The sequence below is a fragment of the Dryobates pubescens genome, chromosome Z (assembly GCF_014839835.1).
Source record: "Dryobates pubescens isolate bDryPub1 chromosome Z, bDryPub1.pri, whole genome shotgun sequence".
Lineage (NCBI taxonomy): Eukaryota > Metazoa > Chordata > Aves > Piciformes > Picidae > Dryobates > Dryobates pubescens.
This window is the reverse complement of record NC_071657.1, coordinates 65,798,021-65,817,523: the sequence shown is the minus strand read 5'-3', so window position 1 is coordinate 65,817,523 and position 19,503 is coordinate 65,798,021. Positions and strand designations below refer to the sequence as shown.

Below are 19,503 nucleotides of genomic sequence, written 5' to 3'. Positions count from 1 at the left end.
CCAAGCTTTACATAAAACTGTCACCACTTTACAGATGTTTTAATTAGATGCTGTTATTAAAAAGAATGGTACAGAAACAAAAATCTGCTGCTGGATGCCTTAGAGGCTGCGAGTTTCTGGATTTAGGCTTCAGCAGGGTCCTATTAATGCTGCAGTTGCAAAATTTCACCGTGGTTGGGGTATGTTTTTGTTCCTTAATGTTATGGGAAGAATCCTTCCCGAGCCACAGGGACAGATTGCAGTTTTCACACAGTTGGTTGGTAGAGCTGTAAAATGAAATTTAATTCTGCAGCGTGCAGTGCTCCTCCCGTGTGCCAAGCGCCCCAGTACCAAACAACTTTGTAACCATGGCAAATAGCTTTTCTGGTCCATTTGTAAACTGTAATAATCAAAGTCCCTTACAGCTGTTCTGCAGTGCTCCTGAGTGTTAAATTATTAGATTGTAATTATACTTTACTGGAGTATTAACCTTACTGAAAATACAGCTCTGTGCTAATGAGCCATGCTCGCTCTTGTTAAGAAGAGCCATTGTGATGGGTGAATGGGAAGCTCTCCTCACAGGGAAGAGCATTGGCTGCACCAGGGGAGGTTTAGGTTGGATGTTAGGAACAAGTTCTATACAGAGAGAGTGATTGCCCATTGGAATGGGCTGCCTGGGGAGGTGGTGGAGTCACCATCATTGGAGGTGTTCAGGAGGAGACTTGATGAGGTGCTTGGTGCCATGGGTTAGTTGTTTAGGTGGTGTTGGATTGGTTGATGGGTTGGACGCGATGATCTTGAAGGTCTCTTCCAACCTGGTTTATTCTATTCTATTTGCCTGCTGCCTCACTGGGTGGGTGGTTACCTGTGCTCAGATCTAGTCTCTGTCCAAGACAGAACATGTGGACAGAGTAGACTGGGCCACAGAAACAGAAGCAAAAGATAAACCCCCAGCTTTGTGTGCCCTCCTCACACATTTCATGCTCATGCCAACAATTCTGAACCTGCATGGGTTTCTCTTGTGGCTATGCTAGGGAGGTGTTTGGCCTGTTGTCAGGGTTGGATCTGGGAGGTGGGAGATCATAGAATCACAGAATCAACAGGTTGGAAAAGACATCAAAGATCATCAAGTCCAACCAAGACCTCATGACAACTAAACCATGGCTCCAAGTGCCATATCCAGTCCCCTCTTGAACACCTCCAGGGACAGTGACTCCACCACCTCCCCCATTCCAATGGCTAAGAACTCTCTCTGTGAATATCCTCTGGAGAAACTGGCTGCTCATGGCTTGGATGAGTGGGCCCTTTGCTGGCTTAAAAACTGGCTGGATGGCTGGGCCCAAAGAGTGGTGGTAGAGTCAAATCCACTTGGCAGCCAGTCCCAAGTGGTGTTCTCCAGAGCTCAGTACTGGGACCATTTCTCTTTAATATCTTTACCAATGATTTGGACAAGGAAATTGAGTGCACCCTCAGTGAGTTTGCAGATGACCCTGAGATGGGAGGAGTGTTAATCTGCTAGACAGTAGGAATGGCCTGCAGAGGGATCTGGACAGCCTGGATTAATGGGCTGAGGCCAGTGGTATGAAACTTAATAAGGCCACGTACTGGGTCTTGCACTTGGGTCACAATAACCCCATACAACACTATGGGCTAGGGGCAGAGTGGCTGGAAAGTGGCCTGGCAGAAAAGGACCTGGGGCTGCTGGTCAACAGTGATATGAACATGAGCCAGCAAGGTGCTCAGGTGGCCAAGGCCAACAGCATCCTGGTCTGTATCAGGATTAGTGTGACCAGCAGGAGTAGGGAAGTGATCCTGTCCCTGTACTTGGCACTGGTGAGCCCCACCCTTGAATACTGTGTTCAGTTTTGGACATTGAGGTGCTGGAGTGTGTACAGGGAAGGGCAATGAAGCTGGTGAAGGGTCTGGAGCAGGAGTCTTCTGAGGATCTGGGTCGTTTCTCCTGGAGAAAAGGAGGCTCAGAGGACAGCTGCTTGCTCTGCAACTAACTGGAAGGAGGCTGGAGCCAGGTGGGTGTTGGTCTCTTCTCCCAAATAACAAGTGATAGTACAAGAGGAAATGGCCTTAAGTTGCACAAAGGGAAGTCTTGGTTGGATATTATGAAAAATTTCTTCCCCTTAGGGGTTGTCAAGCCCTGGAAGAGGCTGTCCAGGGAAGGGGTGGAGTCACTATCCCTGGAGGCATTTAAAAGCAGTGTAGCAGTGGCTTAGAGGTGACTTGGCTGTGCAGGGTTAACACCTGATGATTATTCTGTTCTGTGATTCTCTAGAAGCAGGATCCTGTAAAGACATTGCCCACTGTGAGTGACATTAGAACCAAAAAGAGACTATTGATGCTTCAGAGCTTCCAGGGCATGCTGGAAAGCATGTGAGACCACAGTACTCATAGTAAGCAGCTGCACATCACCCTGTGCAAGGAAAGCACTGGGAGAACTGCAAAGAGGGTAACACCCAGCTCCAGTTCTACCCCACACCTGTAAACAGCTGGCACGAATAGAGGCTGACAAGCAAGCTGTCCCCAAGTGCTTTACACATCAAGGCTGGAGTCTTCATTACATAGCAACTGCCACTGCATTTATTTCCATGAAGAATGTGTTTTGAATGCTGAAAGAGGCTAATTAAAAACAACCAAACACTCCACCCCTGCTATTAAACGCTCAAACTGAAGATTTCTCCCTGACATCTCTCACTGCCTTGTCTTCCCTGGAAACTTCAGCACTTCCTTCCTCGGTGCCATTGGGTCCTCTGGAGGCAAGGCAGTGCCATTCTGGATAGCAAACCTCTTCAAAGTTGTTGATCTTTGGTGGTGTTTTTTTTTTCCTCCCCTTCTTTTCAAACTGACTCGATTCAAACTCTTTCAGACTGACTCAAATTCTCTCTGCCAAGCTGTGTACTTCTGGCACAGGTTCTTTGCTGAGGGCTTGGTGTGGGCGATCGCATCCAGGAAATCCGCTGTTGTGATCGTGTCTAAGCGGATCGTGGGCAAGTTACTGCTGCCTGAAGAGAAGAGAATTGATTACATTCTGCTGTTGTTACCTAATGCAACACTTAACATATGAAAACAAAGTCTCTGTGCACAGAGCACAGATACTGACAGCTTTAAGGAACAGCCACATTCTGAGGAGCGTGAGGATAGGTGGCTGTTTCAGACATGGAGTTTAAAACTTGGGTAAGCAGATAACAGAGCTCCACCTGCTGGGGTTAACGCTGCAGTTTCTAGAGTCAGAGATCTCAGTAGCTCAGCAGCGGCCAGCACCGATTCTCTGCTCAGAGCTGTGATACCTGGCTGGTGATTTTCCAGAGCGTCAAAGATTTTCCTCACTGGCCTCATGGCTGCTTCCTTGCACACCAGTTTTATGTCGGAGCCCGAGTACCCATCTGTCTCCTGTGATGGGGTCAGAATGACACAGCACAGCTTACAGGCTCACACATTAGACAGGAATGGCATTTACAGGCATATATATTGATACTAAATTTATGCAGTGTCTGTTCTTGTAAAGTCTATGTCCCTCCCCTGATGTGTTCAAGGCCAGGCTGGATGGGGCTCTGAGCAGTCTGATCTAGTGGAAGGTGTCTCTGCCCATGGCAGGGGGGTTTAGAACCACACAATCTGTCAGGTTCCTTCCAAACCAAACCATTCTGTGGTTCTATGACAGTATATATATGTGTCCAGAGAAGGGCCACGAGGATGAGCAGAGGGTTGGAGCACTTCTCCTATGAGGACAGACTGAGGGAGTTGCGGCTGTTCAGTCTGGAGAAGAGAAGGCTCTGAGGTGACCTCATTGTGGCCTTCCAGTATCTGAAGGGGGCTACAAGAAAGCTGGGGAAGGACTTTTGAGGGTGTCAGGGAGTGACAGGCCTAGTGGGAATGGAACAAAACCAGAAAAGGGTAGACGCAGAGTGGATGTTGGGAAGAAGTTGTTCCCCATGAGGGTGGTGAGAGACTGGCACAGGTTGCCCAGGGAGGTGGTGGAGGCCCCATCCCTCGAGGTTTTTGCATCCAGGCTGGATGTGGCTGTGAGCAACCTGCTGTAGTGTGAGGTGTCCCTGCCCATGGCAGGGGGGTTGGGACTGGCTGATCCTTGAGGTCCCTTCCAACCCTAACAATTCTATGTGTGCCCTCCCCTCCACATGACATAGTTCAAAATATGAATGCTCACAGTACCTTGTGGGAGCAAGGAAAACACTGGGCATTTTCTTTCTAAAGGACAATTTCCCATGGGTCTGTTCCCAGTTTCCCTTTTAGCAAAATAACTATTTCCTCGTTTACATTTACGGCACAAAACCTGAGCAGCATTGTCTCTGTGAACAACCACAACAAGGGCCAGCTGGGTAAGCTGTAAGACACTGTCAGATAATTTAGAATGTGATAAAGGGCTAAATGAAAGCCTGGGTCTCTCATGCATCTCTTCTCGGTCTAAATGCACTTCTCCTGCAGTAGTGGAGCTGTGACAAACCTTCCCAACACAATTAACTGTTCATTACCCTGTGGAATTGGAAGTGCTCCCAGCTTGGTGAGAAGAGTGATAAAATATACTGTTGCTGGAAGTCTCCCTGTATTTAAGGCTGAAAAGTTGGCCCAACAGAGAGGATCATAATACACCATTTTGCAAGCAGAGATGAGTGAAACCAGTGATTTCCATGGACAGGTACATGCCTGTGAAATGCTAAGGCCCATATCTTGCTGTTCTCCCTTTGCCCTGACTGAGCTGAGGTCCCTCTGCTGGATACAGAAGTGCTGTCCTAATCTTTCCCTGATCTCTTCTGCCATGAAATAATCCTAGAACCACAGAATGCACTGGGTTGGAAGGGACCTTTAGAGGTGTAGCCCAGTCTCCCTGCATCATCAACCACATTCAGAGCTCCATCCCCTGTGGCATAAAATGTTTCCAGGAGTGGGGCAATCACCACCTCCCTGGGCAAACTGTGCCAGTGTTTCACCACCTTCAATGGGAAAAAACCCATCCTTCTGGATCTCCCCTCTTTTGGATCAAAACCATCACCCCTTGTCCTGTCTCTACAGGCCCTGCTAAAAGGATTGCCCTCATCTTTCTTACAAGCCCCCTTTAAGTACTGAAAGGCCACAGTAAAGGCTTCCTGGAGCCTTCAGTTCTCCAGGCTGAACAACCCCAACTCTCTCAGCCTGTCCTCATAGCACAGGTGTTCCAGCCCTGGGATCTTTGGTGTGGTGTCCTCTGGACCTGCTTCAACAGGTCCATGTCTTTCCTGTGATGGGAACTCCAGAGCTGGACACAGCACTGCAGGTGGAGTCTCAACCAGAGCAGAGCAGAGTGGCAGAATCCCCTCCCTTGACCTGCTGGCCATGCTGCTGCTTTTCACACAGTCACAGAAACATTCAGGTTGGAACAGACCCTCAGGATCACCAAGTCTAACCAATAACCCTACTCTACAAGGCGTCACCCCTAAATCATATCCCCAAGCACCACATCCAAACCACCTTGAAACACATCCAGGGTTGGTGACTCCACCACCTCCCCGAGCAGCTAAGTCCTCTGCAGTGCTGCTCTCTGCATCCCCCAGCCTGTACTGATACCCTGCTAGTGGTGATCTGAGTCACTCATGTTTAATCTTAAGTACCAATTGGGCATTGTCCCTGCTGCAGTCCTGTCTCACCTGTCCCAGCAAGCTGTAGTCCAGATCTGTTCTCAGCTCCACTCCTCCACTGCTGCTCAGAGGGGGCAGCCAGTGCTGGATCATCACCTGCCGTGCTTCCTTACTCGGCAGGTCAACCAAAATCCTCTTCTCCAACCGCCGCAGCATAGCAGAGTCTAACTCCCTGCAAGTAAGGGAGGAGGGAAATTGTCTGTGTGTGTGTCACGGCTGAGACATGGCTTTGACATGGCAGACTGAAGGGTTTTGAGCCCCACCAGGAACTCTGACAACCCAGTTTTGGGGCAAAAAAAGGAAAGGGAGAAAGAAAAGGGTTAATGATCTAGTGTGCTCCTATCCAGTGTGTCAGTGACACACTGGGTTGTGACAAATAGCAGAAGCTGTGCTTGTCTTCACTGCCTCTGGTACCCATCTGCAGCATCTCTCATGAGTAACAACCTCTCCCTTTCTCCCTTTGCTATTAAGGTGACACTACAAAGTCTGTCTGGGGCACTCTCGGGACTAATTAATTGCTGCTTTGTAATGGATGCTTAGTAAGTGTAAAGTGCAGGCTGAAGGTCCTGACTGCAAGGGTCATGTCTGAGGCTGCTCCTCTAGTACTGATTATAAAGAATAGAATAGAATAGAATAGAATAGAATAGACCAGACCAGACCAGACCAGACCAGACCAGGTTGGAAGAGACCTTCAAGATCATCGTGTCCAACCTATCATCCAACACCACCTCATCAACTAACCCATGGCACCAAGCACCCCATCAAGTCTCCTCCTGAACACTTCCAGTGATGGTGACTCCACCACCTCCCCAGGCAGCCCATTCCAATGGGCAATCACTCTCTCTATGAAGAATATAGGCATAAAAGAGAATATCCTTATACAAAGGATCATTGTGAAAGGACAGGCTGGATATATGTGTCAGTGAGCCAAAAATCAGGATGCTGTCAACCCTTCTGGAAGTGTTTCAGCATGAGGGGAAAAAATAAAGAAAACAGATTTTTAAAAATACCCAACAAAGGCTAAAATACAAAAGATTGTGGCTGCTCTTCATTTTGACTGGCTCGTGATGCACACAGGAAGCTGGAACAGTAGCAAAAAAGCATGGTTCTTGCTGTTCTTTTCCCACTGCTTTTCATCACCGCCTAGACACAGTCCCATCCTGCCAGTGCCACCGGTCTTGTCAGGTGCCAGCCGTCAGGGTGTGCCAGCAGTCGGGGTATGCCCAGTGCCAGCTGCTCTCAGGCACATCCACACAGTTTGTTTTCATCTAGGTGTTTGTTTTCTTTCCCCCAAGTGCTTTTCAGTTGTTTGCATCTAACAGGAACGCAACAAAGCAACTGACTAGAAACTCCTTCTCCTTCCCTTGTCACCGTGTAACAGGAATGACCTGCAGGTACCCTGGCCATCCACACCATTTCCAAGCAGAAACAGCTGCTACAAGTATTTACTCACTGGTAAGTCTCCAGTGCCTTACAAAAGCTGCTCTGGGCTATTATCCCTTCCAAGTGCTGTACAGTCTTTCTCTGCTGGCCCCATTCAGTCACAGACACGTTACATCAGCTTAAAATATAATTCAGTCCTGATACCTGCTGAGAAATTCTCACCAAGGAGAAATTCACTTCAGTGTATCTTGCACAGACAGAAAACCAGAAGCCCCAAGCACCATTTCCACTCTTGCTGGGTGAGCAGAAGGCGCCAGCTATTAGAGGACTGCACCTGCAATTGCTTCTTCTATGAAACCCTTCTTTAGAGGTTGCTGAAAAGCAGCTCAGGATGGATCTGTAGCACACCAATGGAGCTTATTTCTGTCATCTTTGGTGACTTGCCTTTATCTTTTTATCAGCAAATCTCTTTTACTGGCATAGCACATGATAAGGAAAACCCAAAATGCACACCCAAATCCCTGTCTGAGGTGCCTGCCTACCTTTTCTACACACTTCAGCACACCTGGCTTTGCACTCAATGGGAGCAGAAGTGTTGCTCTCCACAGAAAAGGACCTCTTGGTTTGGGAGAGCTTGTTCCACATGCACTGAGCCAGGGGCAATGAAAGTTAAGATCAGAAAACTAGGTCAAGGAGCTCAGAGGACAACAGAAATTCACTGTATCACAGTATCACCAAGGTTGGAAGAGACCTCAAAGATCATCGAGTCCAACCTGTCACCACAGACCTCATGACTAGACCATGGCACCAAGTGCCACATCCAATCCCCTCTTGAACACCTCCAGGGATGGTGACTCCACCACCTCCCTGGGAAGCACATTCCAATGGTTAACAACCCTCTCAATGAAGAACTTTCTCCTCACCTTGAGCCTAAACTTCCCTGGCACAGCTTGAGACTGTGTCCCCTTGTTCTGGTGCTGGGTACCTGGGAGAAGAGACCAACCCCTTCCTGGCTACAACCTCCCTTCAGGTAGTTGTAGAGGGCAATGAGGTCACCCCTGAGCCTTCTCTTCTCCAGGCTAAACAACCCCAGCTCCCTCAGCCTCTCCTCACAGGGCTGTGCTCAAGGCCTCTCCCCAGACTCGTTGCCCTTCTCTGGACATGCTTAAGCAGGTCTATCCCAGTACTACTAACCAAGGCCTTGGAGGTGAATATCAGAGTTTGCTAATTGATGGCTGTTGCTATATCAGTGTTGTGTTTACCATCTTTAGATTTAAGGTGCTGTCTAACATGCAGTGCAATGCCTTTCACACAGGGTCCCACCCAGGCCAGATCAAGAACCATTTTAGTACCCACTCTCCTTCCAAATGTATTTTTCAGCTCAACTTCTCTTCAAAATTGTTCTGCTCTGATGGTAATAATTATTCTCTCTCTGGCCAAACCCTTGGCTGCTATTTACCCATATTACAGGGCACAAGTTCTTAAGGTTTCAGATAATGCAGGCACAGCCAGAATCTCTGCGAATCCTAAAATACTCTAAATGATGGCATTTTCCCATCACTCCTGTTTCAGAGCATTCCTGGGGTGCCTCCCAAGATGACAGTTTCATGTGATCCCTAGCCATGCTCTGGAAGTAAGTCTGCTGATGCACAGAAGCTGCTCTAATTATCCAGAAGGGTTACAGTGACCCTCCCTGCTGGCTAAAGAGGAAGATATTTTTGTGAAGTGTTCAGGTTATTTGCTAAATTGTTTTCTTAGTGATCAAATGCAAAGACAAGAGAAGTTAATCAGAGCAGAACAATAAGCACTGACCCAACCAAAATACTCTCTGAAACAAGAGCCAGCAGAATGTATTGAGAAATGCTCATGAAAGGATACATGAAGCTGTATACAGGATCTACGAAAGTGAGTGACTCTCTGGAGCAACCCCAGGTTGACATCAGGAGGCATCATGCCTATTTTCATTTCCAGGGGGGGAAAGGGTAACAATGAATTTTAGGCAGAAGTTAAGAGTCCTCAACAGCTCCAGAAGTGAACCCAGAAACAGCAACAAGGGGCTGACAGGTCCATAACTAATCGCTGCCCAGCGTCATCACCAGCACAGCACTCTGGAGGAAAAAGGCACCAAGAATGGGCAAGCTTCTTATCCTCCCCACCTCCCATCCTCCTGTGGAGACAACCTGCACAGACTCTCCTCAAAGCTGAATGCATTTCCTCATGTTACATCCTCTTCTGCTCCCTTGTGGTCTTCCCTACACTGTCCTTTGCTCTTCTTCCTCACCCTCCTTCACTGTACACACCATGCACAGCAGAGAATGAAGGAATGGGCTCACTGCAGGATGTCAGATCTGACTTGGGTTTCACAGCCCAGCTCTCCTTAAGCTCATCTTGGTCACACACTCATGGTTCTGACAGGACTCAGCTTGGACAGAAGAGGTGATATGATCAGCCTGTGTCAAACCTTCACCTGCCCTGAGAGTGGGAAGGGAGAAGAAAGCACCAGTGCAATGGAAGACAAATTGAATGCACTATTGCATTAGGAAACATTCACTACATGGTTAAAGATTTCTTTATTGCTTCACTACAAAGGCCTTTCCTTTATTTAATTATGTGGAATCATTTCAACAAGTAATTTGTCAATAGAAGTGCCTTCCTGATGAGCAGCAAAGAGTGAGGCTGGGCAGCAACCACTGGCTGAAGAAGAAGATCAATAGCTGCAGTGCGGCTTAGGGCAGCATAAAGAGCTTTGCTTAGGCTTCTTTTCATTCATTTAAAAGCAGCTTGTACTAATTTTTTTTTCATGACCAATAAATATCCAAGTTAAACAAATCTCTTGAAATCCAGCTCAGTACAAAATGTTTGCAAGAACACAGGGCCGTGCTGAGAAGCCACAACCCTGGACTGCAGCACAAGGTATTTTCAGACTTTGCTATGAAAGATCCCTATGCAGCTGAAGTCTGGAACCTCACAGCAGGGCTGAATGCCACCTCTCAGCTCAGTCAGACTCAGGCCGAAGGGAGAACAGCAAGATATGGGCCTTAGCATTTCACAGGCATGTACCTGTCCATGGAAAGTACACTGAAGGTTGTGAACCACTGGCACAGTTTGCCCAGAGAGGTGGTAGATGCCCCAATGCCTGGCAACATTCCAGCTCAGGATGGATGGGGCTATGAGCAAAGCAATGTAGCTGACAATGCTCCTGCTCACTGCAGGGGAAGTTGTCCTAGATGAGTTTTAAAGGTCCCTTCCAAAACTAAACACTCTATGATTTGCTTGAGAGTGGGTGAATTCCAGCCTGCCCATGAGCAATGTGGGGAAAGTTCAGAAGGAAATTCTAACCTCTCAGCTGCAAAACTTCCCAAAGTGAGAGCTGGCTTCTCCCAGCAGCTCAGCTGCCACTCTTGTACAGATTTGCCAGCTTTATGTGTGAGCAGTTCCTCCAAAAGAGAAAGGTTGTCACTTTGGATGCACCCTAAAAAGCTGTGTGGTTTTTGACATCTCAGAGAAGATACTTTGCCAAAGTTAGCACTTCAGAGTTACAAAATGATCTGAAACCAAATGTGTAAAACTTCAAGAGTGTATTCTGCAGTTCTTTTGCATGGATTTCCAGAGAGAGTTTATTGGTTGCATAAGGCAGACATATTAACAAGATACATGCTGGAGTCTTATACAGAGATGACAGCCTCAGGCTCACATTAATACATCTCCAAGATCCCCAGATCCAGCACCAGCCACAAGGTGACCTTCAGAGCAGTTTCTGCGCCTGAATTCTCTCTCAGTGGGTTTCAAATACACAATTTTCCCTTTCAAACCAGCGTGCAGGGGTAGGAAGATGAATCTTCTAAAGACAGGTGGTGCTTTTCAGAGCTGCCATGCTGCAGCATTACATGTGAAGCTTAGCTGCTCATAAGGTAATTTAAGAGATCACAAAAAGGTTCAGTGCACAGCTCACTGTCTCCTTCTAGCAGGGTAATGATGTTACAATAACATAAGCATTTATGGTGTATGACTAACGAACCATAAAGAGACAAATGGATTATTGATTCTCTCTCAAGCTTAACTATTCACACACAGTAGCCATTTATTTTTCAGCATTTTCCTATGCCACTGGAACATGTAGATGCTTCCTTTCATGTAGACACTGTAGCACAAAATGGGGGTGGATTTTGTAGTGATTTAAATTCATGAGCTTGTCCAAGACATAAACCCCTCAAACCAATACACAGACCTTGCTACTGGGGCTACAGAAGCCACTGAGGGCTTTGTACTCATGCTAGGAATCAGCCTAACTTGTAGACCTCATCTCCATATAGATTTTAGTTACCTACACAGGCCTGGAAAACCCTGTGCAGGCCACAGAGAGAGACAGGTAAGAACCCTGAATATGTTGCCACTCTGGCACTTGAATTTCAGGAGGTGAGGTGTCTGCCTGCTGGCTTTCAGAAGCATCCTTCCTTAGCTGCATGGGAAACACAAGGTTTTGCATTAGGAAGGAAAAAATGTAGAGGGAGAGACAGGTAGAAGGAGGTGGACTGGGTCTCTTCCTATGATGGAGGGAAACTCCAGCCTTTTATCAGAAAACTCTAATTCAAGTGAGTTCTTAGGTATTTAGTGCATCTAATTCTAATGAGGGATACTGGAGGGTGTCACACTGCCTGTTTTTATGCAGCAGCTCTGCCTCTATGCCAAACCTGGAAGACCACTACCCTTAGGAGTTCTTACATTCAGAAGAGAGAAATAGTTTCAATTATTCTTGTGATATCTAGATTAGGTCACTGCTTGGATTTGCAGAATCACAGAATGGCTGAGGTTGAACAGCATCTCTTGGAGGTTACTTAGTTCAGCTCCCTGCTCAAATCAGGATCAGTAAAAGCAGGTTGCTCAGGGCCACATCCAGACACCAGTTAAGCATTTTCAAGGACGGACACTCCACAACCTCCCTGAACAACCTGTGTCAGTGTTTGATCATCCACAGAATCAGGGAATGTTAGGGGCTGGAAGGGACCTCAAAAGATCATCCAGTCCAACCCCCCTGGCAGAGCAGGAGCACTTATACCAGGTCACATGGGAACACATCCAGGTGGGTTTTGAATATCTCCAGAGAGGGAGACTCCACAACCCCCCTGGGCAGCCTGTTCCAGTGTTCCATCACCCTCACAGTGAACATTTTTTTCCTCATGTTTCGATGGATCTTCCTGTGCCTCAACTTCCACCCATTGCCCCTTGTCCTGTCATTGGGCATCACCAGAGGAGCCTGGCACTCACTCTTTACATATTTATAAACATGAATGAAGTCACCTCTCAGCCTCCTCCTCTCCAAGCTAAAGAGCCCCAGCTCCTTCAGTCTCTCCTTGTAAGGAAGATGTTCCACTCCCTTAATCATTTTCATGGCTCTGAGCTGAACTCTTTCAAGTCTTTCCCTGTGCTTCTTGATCTGAGGGGCCCAGAACTGGACACCAGGGCAGAGTAGAGCAGGAGGAGAACCTCTCTTGACCTACTGACCACAGGCCTTCTAATACAACCCCAGATACCATTGGCCTTCTTGGCCACAAGAGCACATTGCTGGCTCATGGTCATCCTTCCATCCACCAGGACCCCCAAGTCCTTGCCTGTCCATGTCTTGCTGAATGGCAGCACAGCCCTCTGGTGTGTCAGGCACTCCACCCAGCTTGGTGCCCTCATCCAGGTTGCTAATGAATATATTGAACAGCACTGGTCCCAGTACTGACCCCTGAGGGAATCCACTAGCTACAGGCCTCCAACTAGATTCTGTCCCTCTGACCACAGCTCTCTGACTTCTTCTCTTCAACCAGTTCTCAATCCACCTCACTCCCTGATCATCCAGACCACATTGCCTCAGTTTTGCTGCAGGGATGCTGTGAGAGACAGTGTCAAATGCTTTACTGAAATCAAGACAAACCACATCCACTGCTCTACCATCATCTATCCACCTGATTATGTCCTCATAAAAGGCTATCAGGCTGGTCAGACATGACTTCCCTTTGGTAAAGCCATTTTATGAGATTGCTGTGGACTTACTCTTCCAGTCTGCTGAGGTCCCTTTGAATGACAGCACAATCCTCTGTTCTGTCAACTAGTCCTCCCAGTTTTCTGTCATCTTGAAAACTTGTAGAGGGTTCACACTGTCCCATCATCCAAGTTGTCAATTAAGACATTAAAAGACACTGACCTCTATGGGGGTCTCAGCTGCCCTTAACTGCTGTATCTGTCAGCATCACAATCATTTAGTTTAACAAGTCCAACCATTAACCTAACACTGTGAAGTCCAGCACTAAACCATGTTCCCAAACACCACATCTACGTGTCTTTTAATGGAATGATAGAGTGTTCCAGGGCCTGACAACCCTTTCAGTGAATAGTTACCTCTAGTATCCAACCTAAACATCTCCTGGTGCAAGCTGAGGCCATTTTCTCTCAGTTGTTTTGCTGCTGACTGTCTCATAGGAGAGGAAACTTGCCCCCTACCTTAGGTGTCAAAATTATGTGATGTGGACATTGCCCACAGGTCCATGAGACAGTGGTCTGGGGTAAAACCCTCCGTTGTCATGCCAGAAATACTGCATGACAGAGCTGTTGACAGAGCCATGGAGACTTGAGGATATCCATTCTCCTGTATCTCTTCTCCCAGGTAACAAGCAATAGGACAAGAGGAAAGCCCTCAAGCTGTGCCAGGGTGAGGCTTAGAATCATAGAATCATAGAATTGTTAGGGTTGGAAGGGGCCTCAAGGATCCTCCAGTTCCAACCCCCCCTGCCATGGGCAGGGACACCTCACACTGCAGCAGGTTGCTCACAGCCACATCCAGCCTGGCCTTAAAAACCTCCAGGGATGAGGCTTCCACCACCTCCCTGGGCAACCTGTGCCAGTCTCTCACCACCCTCATGGGGAACAACTTCTTCCTAACAAACAGAACTTTATGTAATCAGGTAATACAAAGCACAATTACCTTAGCCTGTTGCAGAAAAGGCACAGCAAAATGCAGAAGGCAGCAGCAGAACCCAGCAAACTAAACCCCAAGCCCGCAAGCCAGCTCCCCACCCCTCCCATCCCTTGCCAACACAAGCAGAAGAGACCCATGCTCCCAAACCTGCAACAGGAAGCCTCTCATGTTACAATCTGAACTTCAAGATCCATGATACTTTGCTCCAGCCAGCATTTTCGTTTTGAAGTTGGCATGACATCAATAGCAAATTCAACTCAACCTGTGACATGACTCCACCACTTCCCAGGGCAGCCTGGTCCAGGGCTTGACAATCCTTTGGGTGGAGAAATTTTCCTAATGTTCAATCAGTTCTGGAGCCTCTGTCACAGGAAGGATCTGGAGGTGCTGGAAGGTGTCCAGAGAAGAGCCATAAGGATGAGCAGAGGGCTGGAGCTGCTCTGCTATGAGGACAAACTAAGGGAGTTGGGTTTGTTCAGTCTGGAGAACAGAAGGCTCCGAGGAGACCTGACTGAGGCCTTCCAGTATCTGAAGGGGGCTACAGGAAAGCTGGGGAGGGACCTTTTAGGTTGTTAGGAAGTGACAGGACTGAGGGGGGATGGAGCAAATCTAAAAGTGGGGAGATGTAGGGAAAGAGGCTGTGCTAAACCAGCACAAGTCACTATCCCTGAAGGTGTTTAAAAGATCTGTAGATGTGGAGCAGAGGGATGTGGTTTAGTGGTGGATTTGGCAGTGCTGGGTTAACAGTTAGGTCTTTTCTAACCTAAGAGCTTCTGTGACTGTGACTCAGGCTTCTCAACACCATTATGTTTTGAAATGGGCCAGGCTTTACAGGCCACATGGGACTGCTTGAAAATACTACCTTTGGGCCTTAATTCTAAGGCACTTATGTCACTTCTGTTGTTTAATTCTCTCTGCTGTGCTCCCTTGGCCTTTCAGCTAGGCAAACCAAAAAGGGGAACAGCTGAGAGGAATGCAGCATTACCACAAGCTGTGAGAAGAACATTAGGAGGGGTGTCATAGCTGGGCAGTGCATTTGCACGTCATACAAAACAGAACATGCACTAGGCATTCAGGCATTTTAAAAGGGCTCCAAAGCAAGCAGCTGTGGATGGAATGGAATGGAATGGAATGGAATGGAATGGAATGGAATGGAATGGAATGGAATGGAATGGAATGGAATAGAATAGACCAGAATAGAATAGAATAGAATAGAATAGAATAGAATAGAATAGAATAGAATAGAATAGAATAGAATAGAATAGAATAGAATAGAATAGACCAGGTTGGAAGAGACCTTCGAGATCATTGAGTCCAACCTATCACCCAACACCATCTGATCAACTAAACCATGGCACCAAGCACCCCATCCAGACTCCTCGTAAACACCTCCAGTGATGGTGACTCCACCACCTCCCTGGGCAGCACATTCCAATGGGCAATCACTCTCTCTGTGAGGAATTTCTTCCTAACATCCAGTCTAAACCTCCCTGTCATTCAGACTTGGACACTCTGTACACCCAGCAACAGCATTCTGATCATAGCACACAGAGAGACCTGTCCAACACCTCTCCCTATGGCAACATCATGAGAATCAGCCAAAAATCACTCATCATGAAGAGCAGTCAAGGTGTGAAGGCTGTGGTTTTGTGGGTGCAGAGCCCTCCCTTGCTCCCAGCCAGTTTTGGATGCCCTGTTCTGTGGCTGTCACACTGCAGAGCCAGGCAAGCACCACATCAATGAACAATGTGCCTTTCAATCAGATTCCAGGTATTTCCAATGCTGCTGAGCTGCTCACACAAGATCATTTGTGTGCATTGGCCTCCACCAAATGTTTCCCAGACAGTGTTTTTAAGTTCCCTGGAAACAAACTGCTGTGGTCTCCTTGTCAGACTGCTAGCTTGATCACCTCCACATGCAAGAGGTGAATAGATCCACTTAGGTCTCCATCCTTTTTGGAACATAGCTATCAAGAAAGACCTCGGTGCTAATGGTGATCAGCAGACTGCAAGAACACTAGACACTGTCAGTGCCCCAGCAGACATGGTGTTATTTCCCTACTTCATGTGTACTTCAGGGAAAGGAAGAAAAAAAAACCTTCTTACACCAAACTCATCTGGTTTGCACACATCTGCCTCCAAGAATGTCCATCACCAAACAGGTGATTTCCACAGTTCACTTTGCTGAGGTTTGCCTCTCTGCTTGCAAGGCACAGGTTTCTCAGCAAGGAAAGGCATTCATCTATTCAAGAGTTTAAGGACTGAACCTGGGAAACGTCAGGGCAGGCAGAAATTCACAAACTGGTTCCAGATCTATGAAAGCTAACTTCAAGTCCACCATGAACATGCTTTGATTCCCTGTATAGGTGTTGGTTTCTGCTCAGGAAGATGATTAGTGAGCTACACATCAGACTGCCAAAACTATCTGTGCTTAACCAACAGCAATTGTTTTCCCTGTAACCATTTGATAAAGTTTTGTATCAAACAAAAAGCATATACTACAGTAGCTCAGATGAATGACCAACGTGCTGTCTCTGACAGTGGCCATGAGAGATGTGATTCAAGAGGAGCACAAGCTGGCCTTTTTCTGCTGTGTGTTGGACTCCTCTAGCATCCACAGTTGTTAAACTACAAATGTTACCTCTCTACTTCATCTTCCTCCTAATACACATCCAGCCCCTCTTGAGAACCAAGATGATGAAGTGTCCTCGTTCCAGTCTTAAACAGTTTGTTATTCTGATCTAAATTATGCCAAAGACACTGAGGAATTTTGTCCCTCAACTTTTAAAAGTCATATCTGACACCAGTAAGCCCAGCATTCCTATTTATGGAGTATCCTTCTAAGCACTAGATGTTTTAAGCACCTTACAATTCCAGGCTGAAACCCTTCTTAGCTTAAACATAGTAAATAACTTGCCTGTAAAGTCAAATACTCCATTTTAAATATTAGCAGCTGGCAGTTCCAGCATATGTTGACTTTATTATGGATTATTCTCATGTGGCACAAATAGCAAGAATTGTGGAGTTTAAAAGTAAAAGCTCCAAATTAAGCTTCAAATGCTTTAACCAAATATCAAGGCTTTTCTGAGAGAAGTCTAAGCAAAATCTTTATCTGTGCTTAGAAGCTCATGCAAATGTATTCAAAATGTACTCTCTGGATCTCTTACCATGGCAGATTGGAAGCTGCTAAAACAAATACAAGATCATCAGATCGGGCCAAGCCATCCATCTGCACCAGTAATTCTGTTTTCATCCGCCGACTTCCTTCGTGTTCACCACTACCAAGATTCAGAGAAACACGATTTGCTCAGTGCATTAAAGTAATCATCTTTATTTATACAGTGTCATTCACAGCCAACTGAGCCCCTGACACAGTTTTGCCCCAGTTCCAAGCATGATTAAGCTCCATTAGCTAACATCTAAGCACTAAAAATCAAGCTTTCTAATGATTACTTAAATGGACTCTTTTCAGTGCATTAAAGTGTGGAGAATTCACTACTGCTGAATCCAAGGAAAATAGGGTTTTTTTTTGATTCTTCTTCAGATTAATCTCCAAACAGTGTTGATGATTGCTGGAAAACAGCCAAGGCTTTGACCAAACTACGTAAGAGATTTTTTTGTAATGTGATAGTTGCCATTAAATAATTAACACACGTGCCTATCAAGGGCACCTGCTGTCATCTTCCCATGAGTGATCTTTAAGTGGCCACCAGGAGATGCACCTACTGCTGGAATAAACATTTTGCAAAATGTTCTATCAAAAGCAAAGAGAAAATTATGCCAAACTGAAATTAATGTGACAATGGGGCAGAGACCACACTGAAAGGATCCTCCCTCAGAAGGAGAATGGGAACTTAAGCGAAGTGCTAAGAATTCTGGCCCAAATCCACCCATCAGTTCTGCAGGAAACCAGCTTGAACCCTTGGTCCCAAATGTGGTGTTCTTGGAAGCTCCTGGATCAAACCCAGAGAAAACACTGGGGCCTTAGATGGTAAGAGCTACAGTTCAGGTTTAATGGCTTATTTCTGCAAACCACATATTGATGCTATGTCAATATTGAATAAGGATTTGTGAAAAACAAAACCAGCTACATCATCATAGCTAAAAATCCTACAGAACCCAGTGATGTTAATGAGAGCTTTTAAAATATATATATATATATATGTGTGTGAAGGCAAAGTTTGTCACAGTATGAATAGCTACTAAGTGACAATTACTACAAGTTGTATCTTTACAAACATGGCATGTTCTCTTTATACATCTTTGTGAACGTGTAATTTACAGTACAGCAAATCCACTGTGATGGACTCCTAATGGTTATAGTCATATTTTTCTATTTCTTCTGCTTCTTCCTCATCCCTAACCTTTGAAATCTGGTTTTACCTATGAACTATATATGGCATAGATGACAGTAATAACATCCTCCCATTCCTTCATCTGGAACTCTTGGCAATGCCATCAAAACTCATCCTGTTAATGAAAATGCCCTTCCACTTTGTATCCACTCAGTTTTGCCCTGCTACACCTAAACCTGACCAAAGTCTTACAAAATCAGGTGCTTCTTACTCACCTCTAACAAGTCATCTGTTTGCATTCCCTCACTGCCTTTATTTCCACTTCAAATCCCTTATTTTTAAGTACTGCACCACTGGTTATACACTCCTGCACCTTCCTCCTTCTCACAGTCTTGCTGGACCCATAGTCCCTTGCTAGCGTAGAATAGTTTTGGTTGGAAAAGACCTTTAAGACTTAGCCCAACTGTAAACCAAACACTGCCAGGTCCACTAGTGAACAATGTCCCTCTGCACCTTATCTGCATGCCACCTGCACAGGTGGCAACTGCATGCCTTTCCTAGAGAGTCTGTTCCAGGGCTTGACATCCTTTTGGTGAAGAAATTTTTCCTAATGTCCAAGCTAAACCTTCCATGGGCCAACTCAAAGCCATCTTCTTCTGACATATCATTTGTTACTTGGGAGAAGACACTACAGCCTCCTTTCAGGCAGGTGCAGACAGCAATAAGGTCTGCCCTCAGCCTCCTTTTTTCTAAGCTGAATAACCCAGTTCCCTCAGTGCTCTATACAGGACTTAAGTTCTAGACCCTTCACCATCTTTGTTGCTCCTCTTTGGATGTGCTGCAGCATCTCAGTGTCTTTGCTGTAGTCAGGGGCCTAACACTGAACACAGTATTCAAGAATCCACACAACCTGTCTTTCACACTTGCTTCCCTACTGCAAATAAAACAACCACTACATCTGACTCTAAATCCACACAATGTGTGCAACACCTCCATGAAGTGGTACTTTGGAGCTGATAGACATTCTGATGATAACACACTGAGAAGCTCCTAAAGTTGTGAATGGAATAAAAGAATCATAGAATCAATAAGGTTGGAAAAGACCTCAAAGATCATCAAGTCCAACCTGTCACCCAACACCTCGTGTCTAACTAAACCATGGCACCAAGTGCCACATCCAATCCTTTTATGAACACCTCCAGGGATGGTGACTCCACCACCTCCCTGGGCAGCACATTCCAATG

At 46.3% G+C, this 19,503-nt stretch overlaps 1 protein-coding gene across 1 annotated transcript in view; it reads right to left on the bottom strand.

The window, feature by feature from the left end:
- Window positions 1-2,813: 2,813 nt before the first annotated feature.
- The window catches only part of KATNAL2 (katanin catalytic subunit A1 like 2), a 35,471-nt gene continuing 18,781 nt past the window's right edge, over window positions 2,814-19,503 (bottom strand). The window contains exons 11-14 of the mRNA XM_009901696.2: window positions 17,132-17,242; window positions 5,631-5,793; window positions 3,279-3,381; window positions 2,814-2,993 (exon numbers count right to left, since the gene is read on the bottom strand). Coding sequence (XP_009899998.2) covers window positions 2,854-2,993; window positions 3,279-3,381; window positions 5,631-5,793; window positions 17,132-17,242 — 517 coding nt within the window. The 3' untranslated portion in view covers window positions 2,814-2,853. The remainder of the gene's footprint in view (window positions 2,994-3,278; window positions 3,382-5,630; window positions 5,794-17,131; window positions 17,243-19,503) is intronic.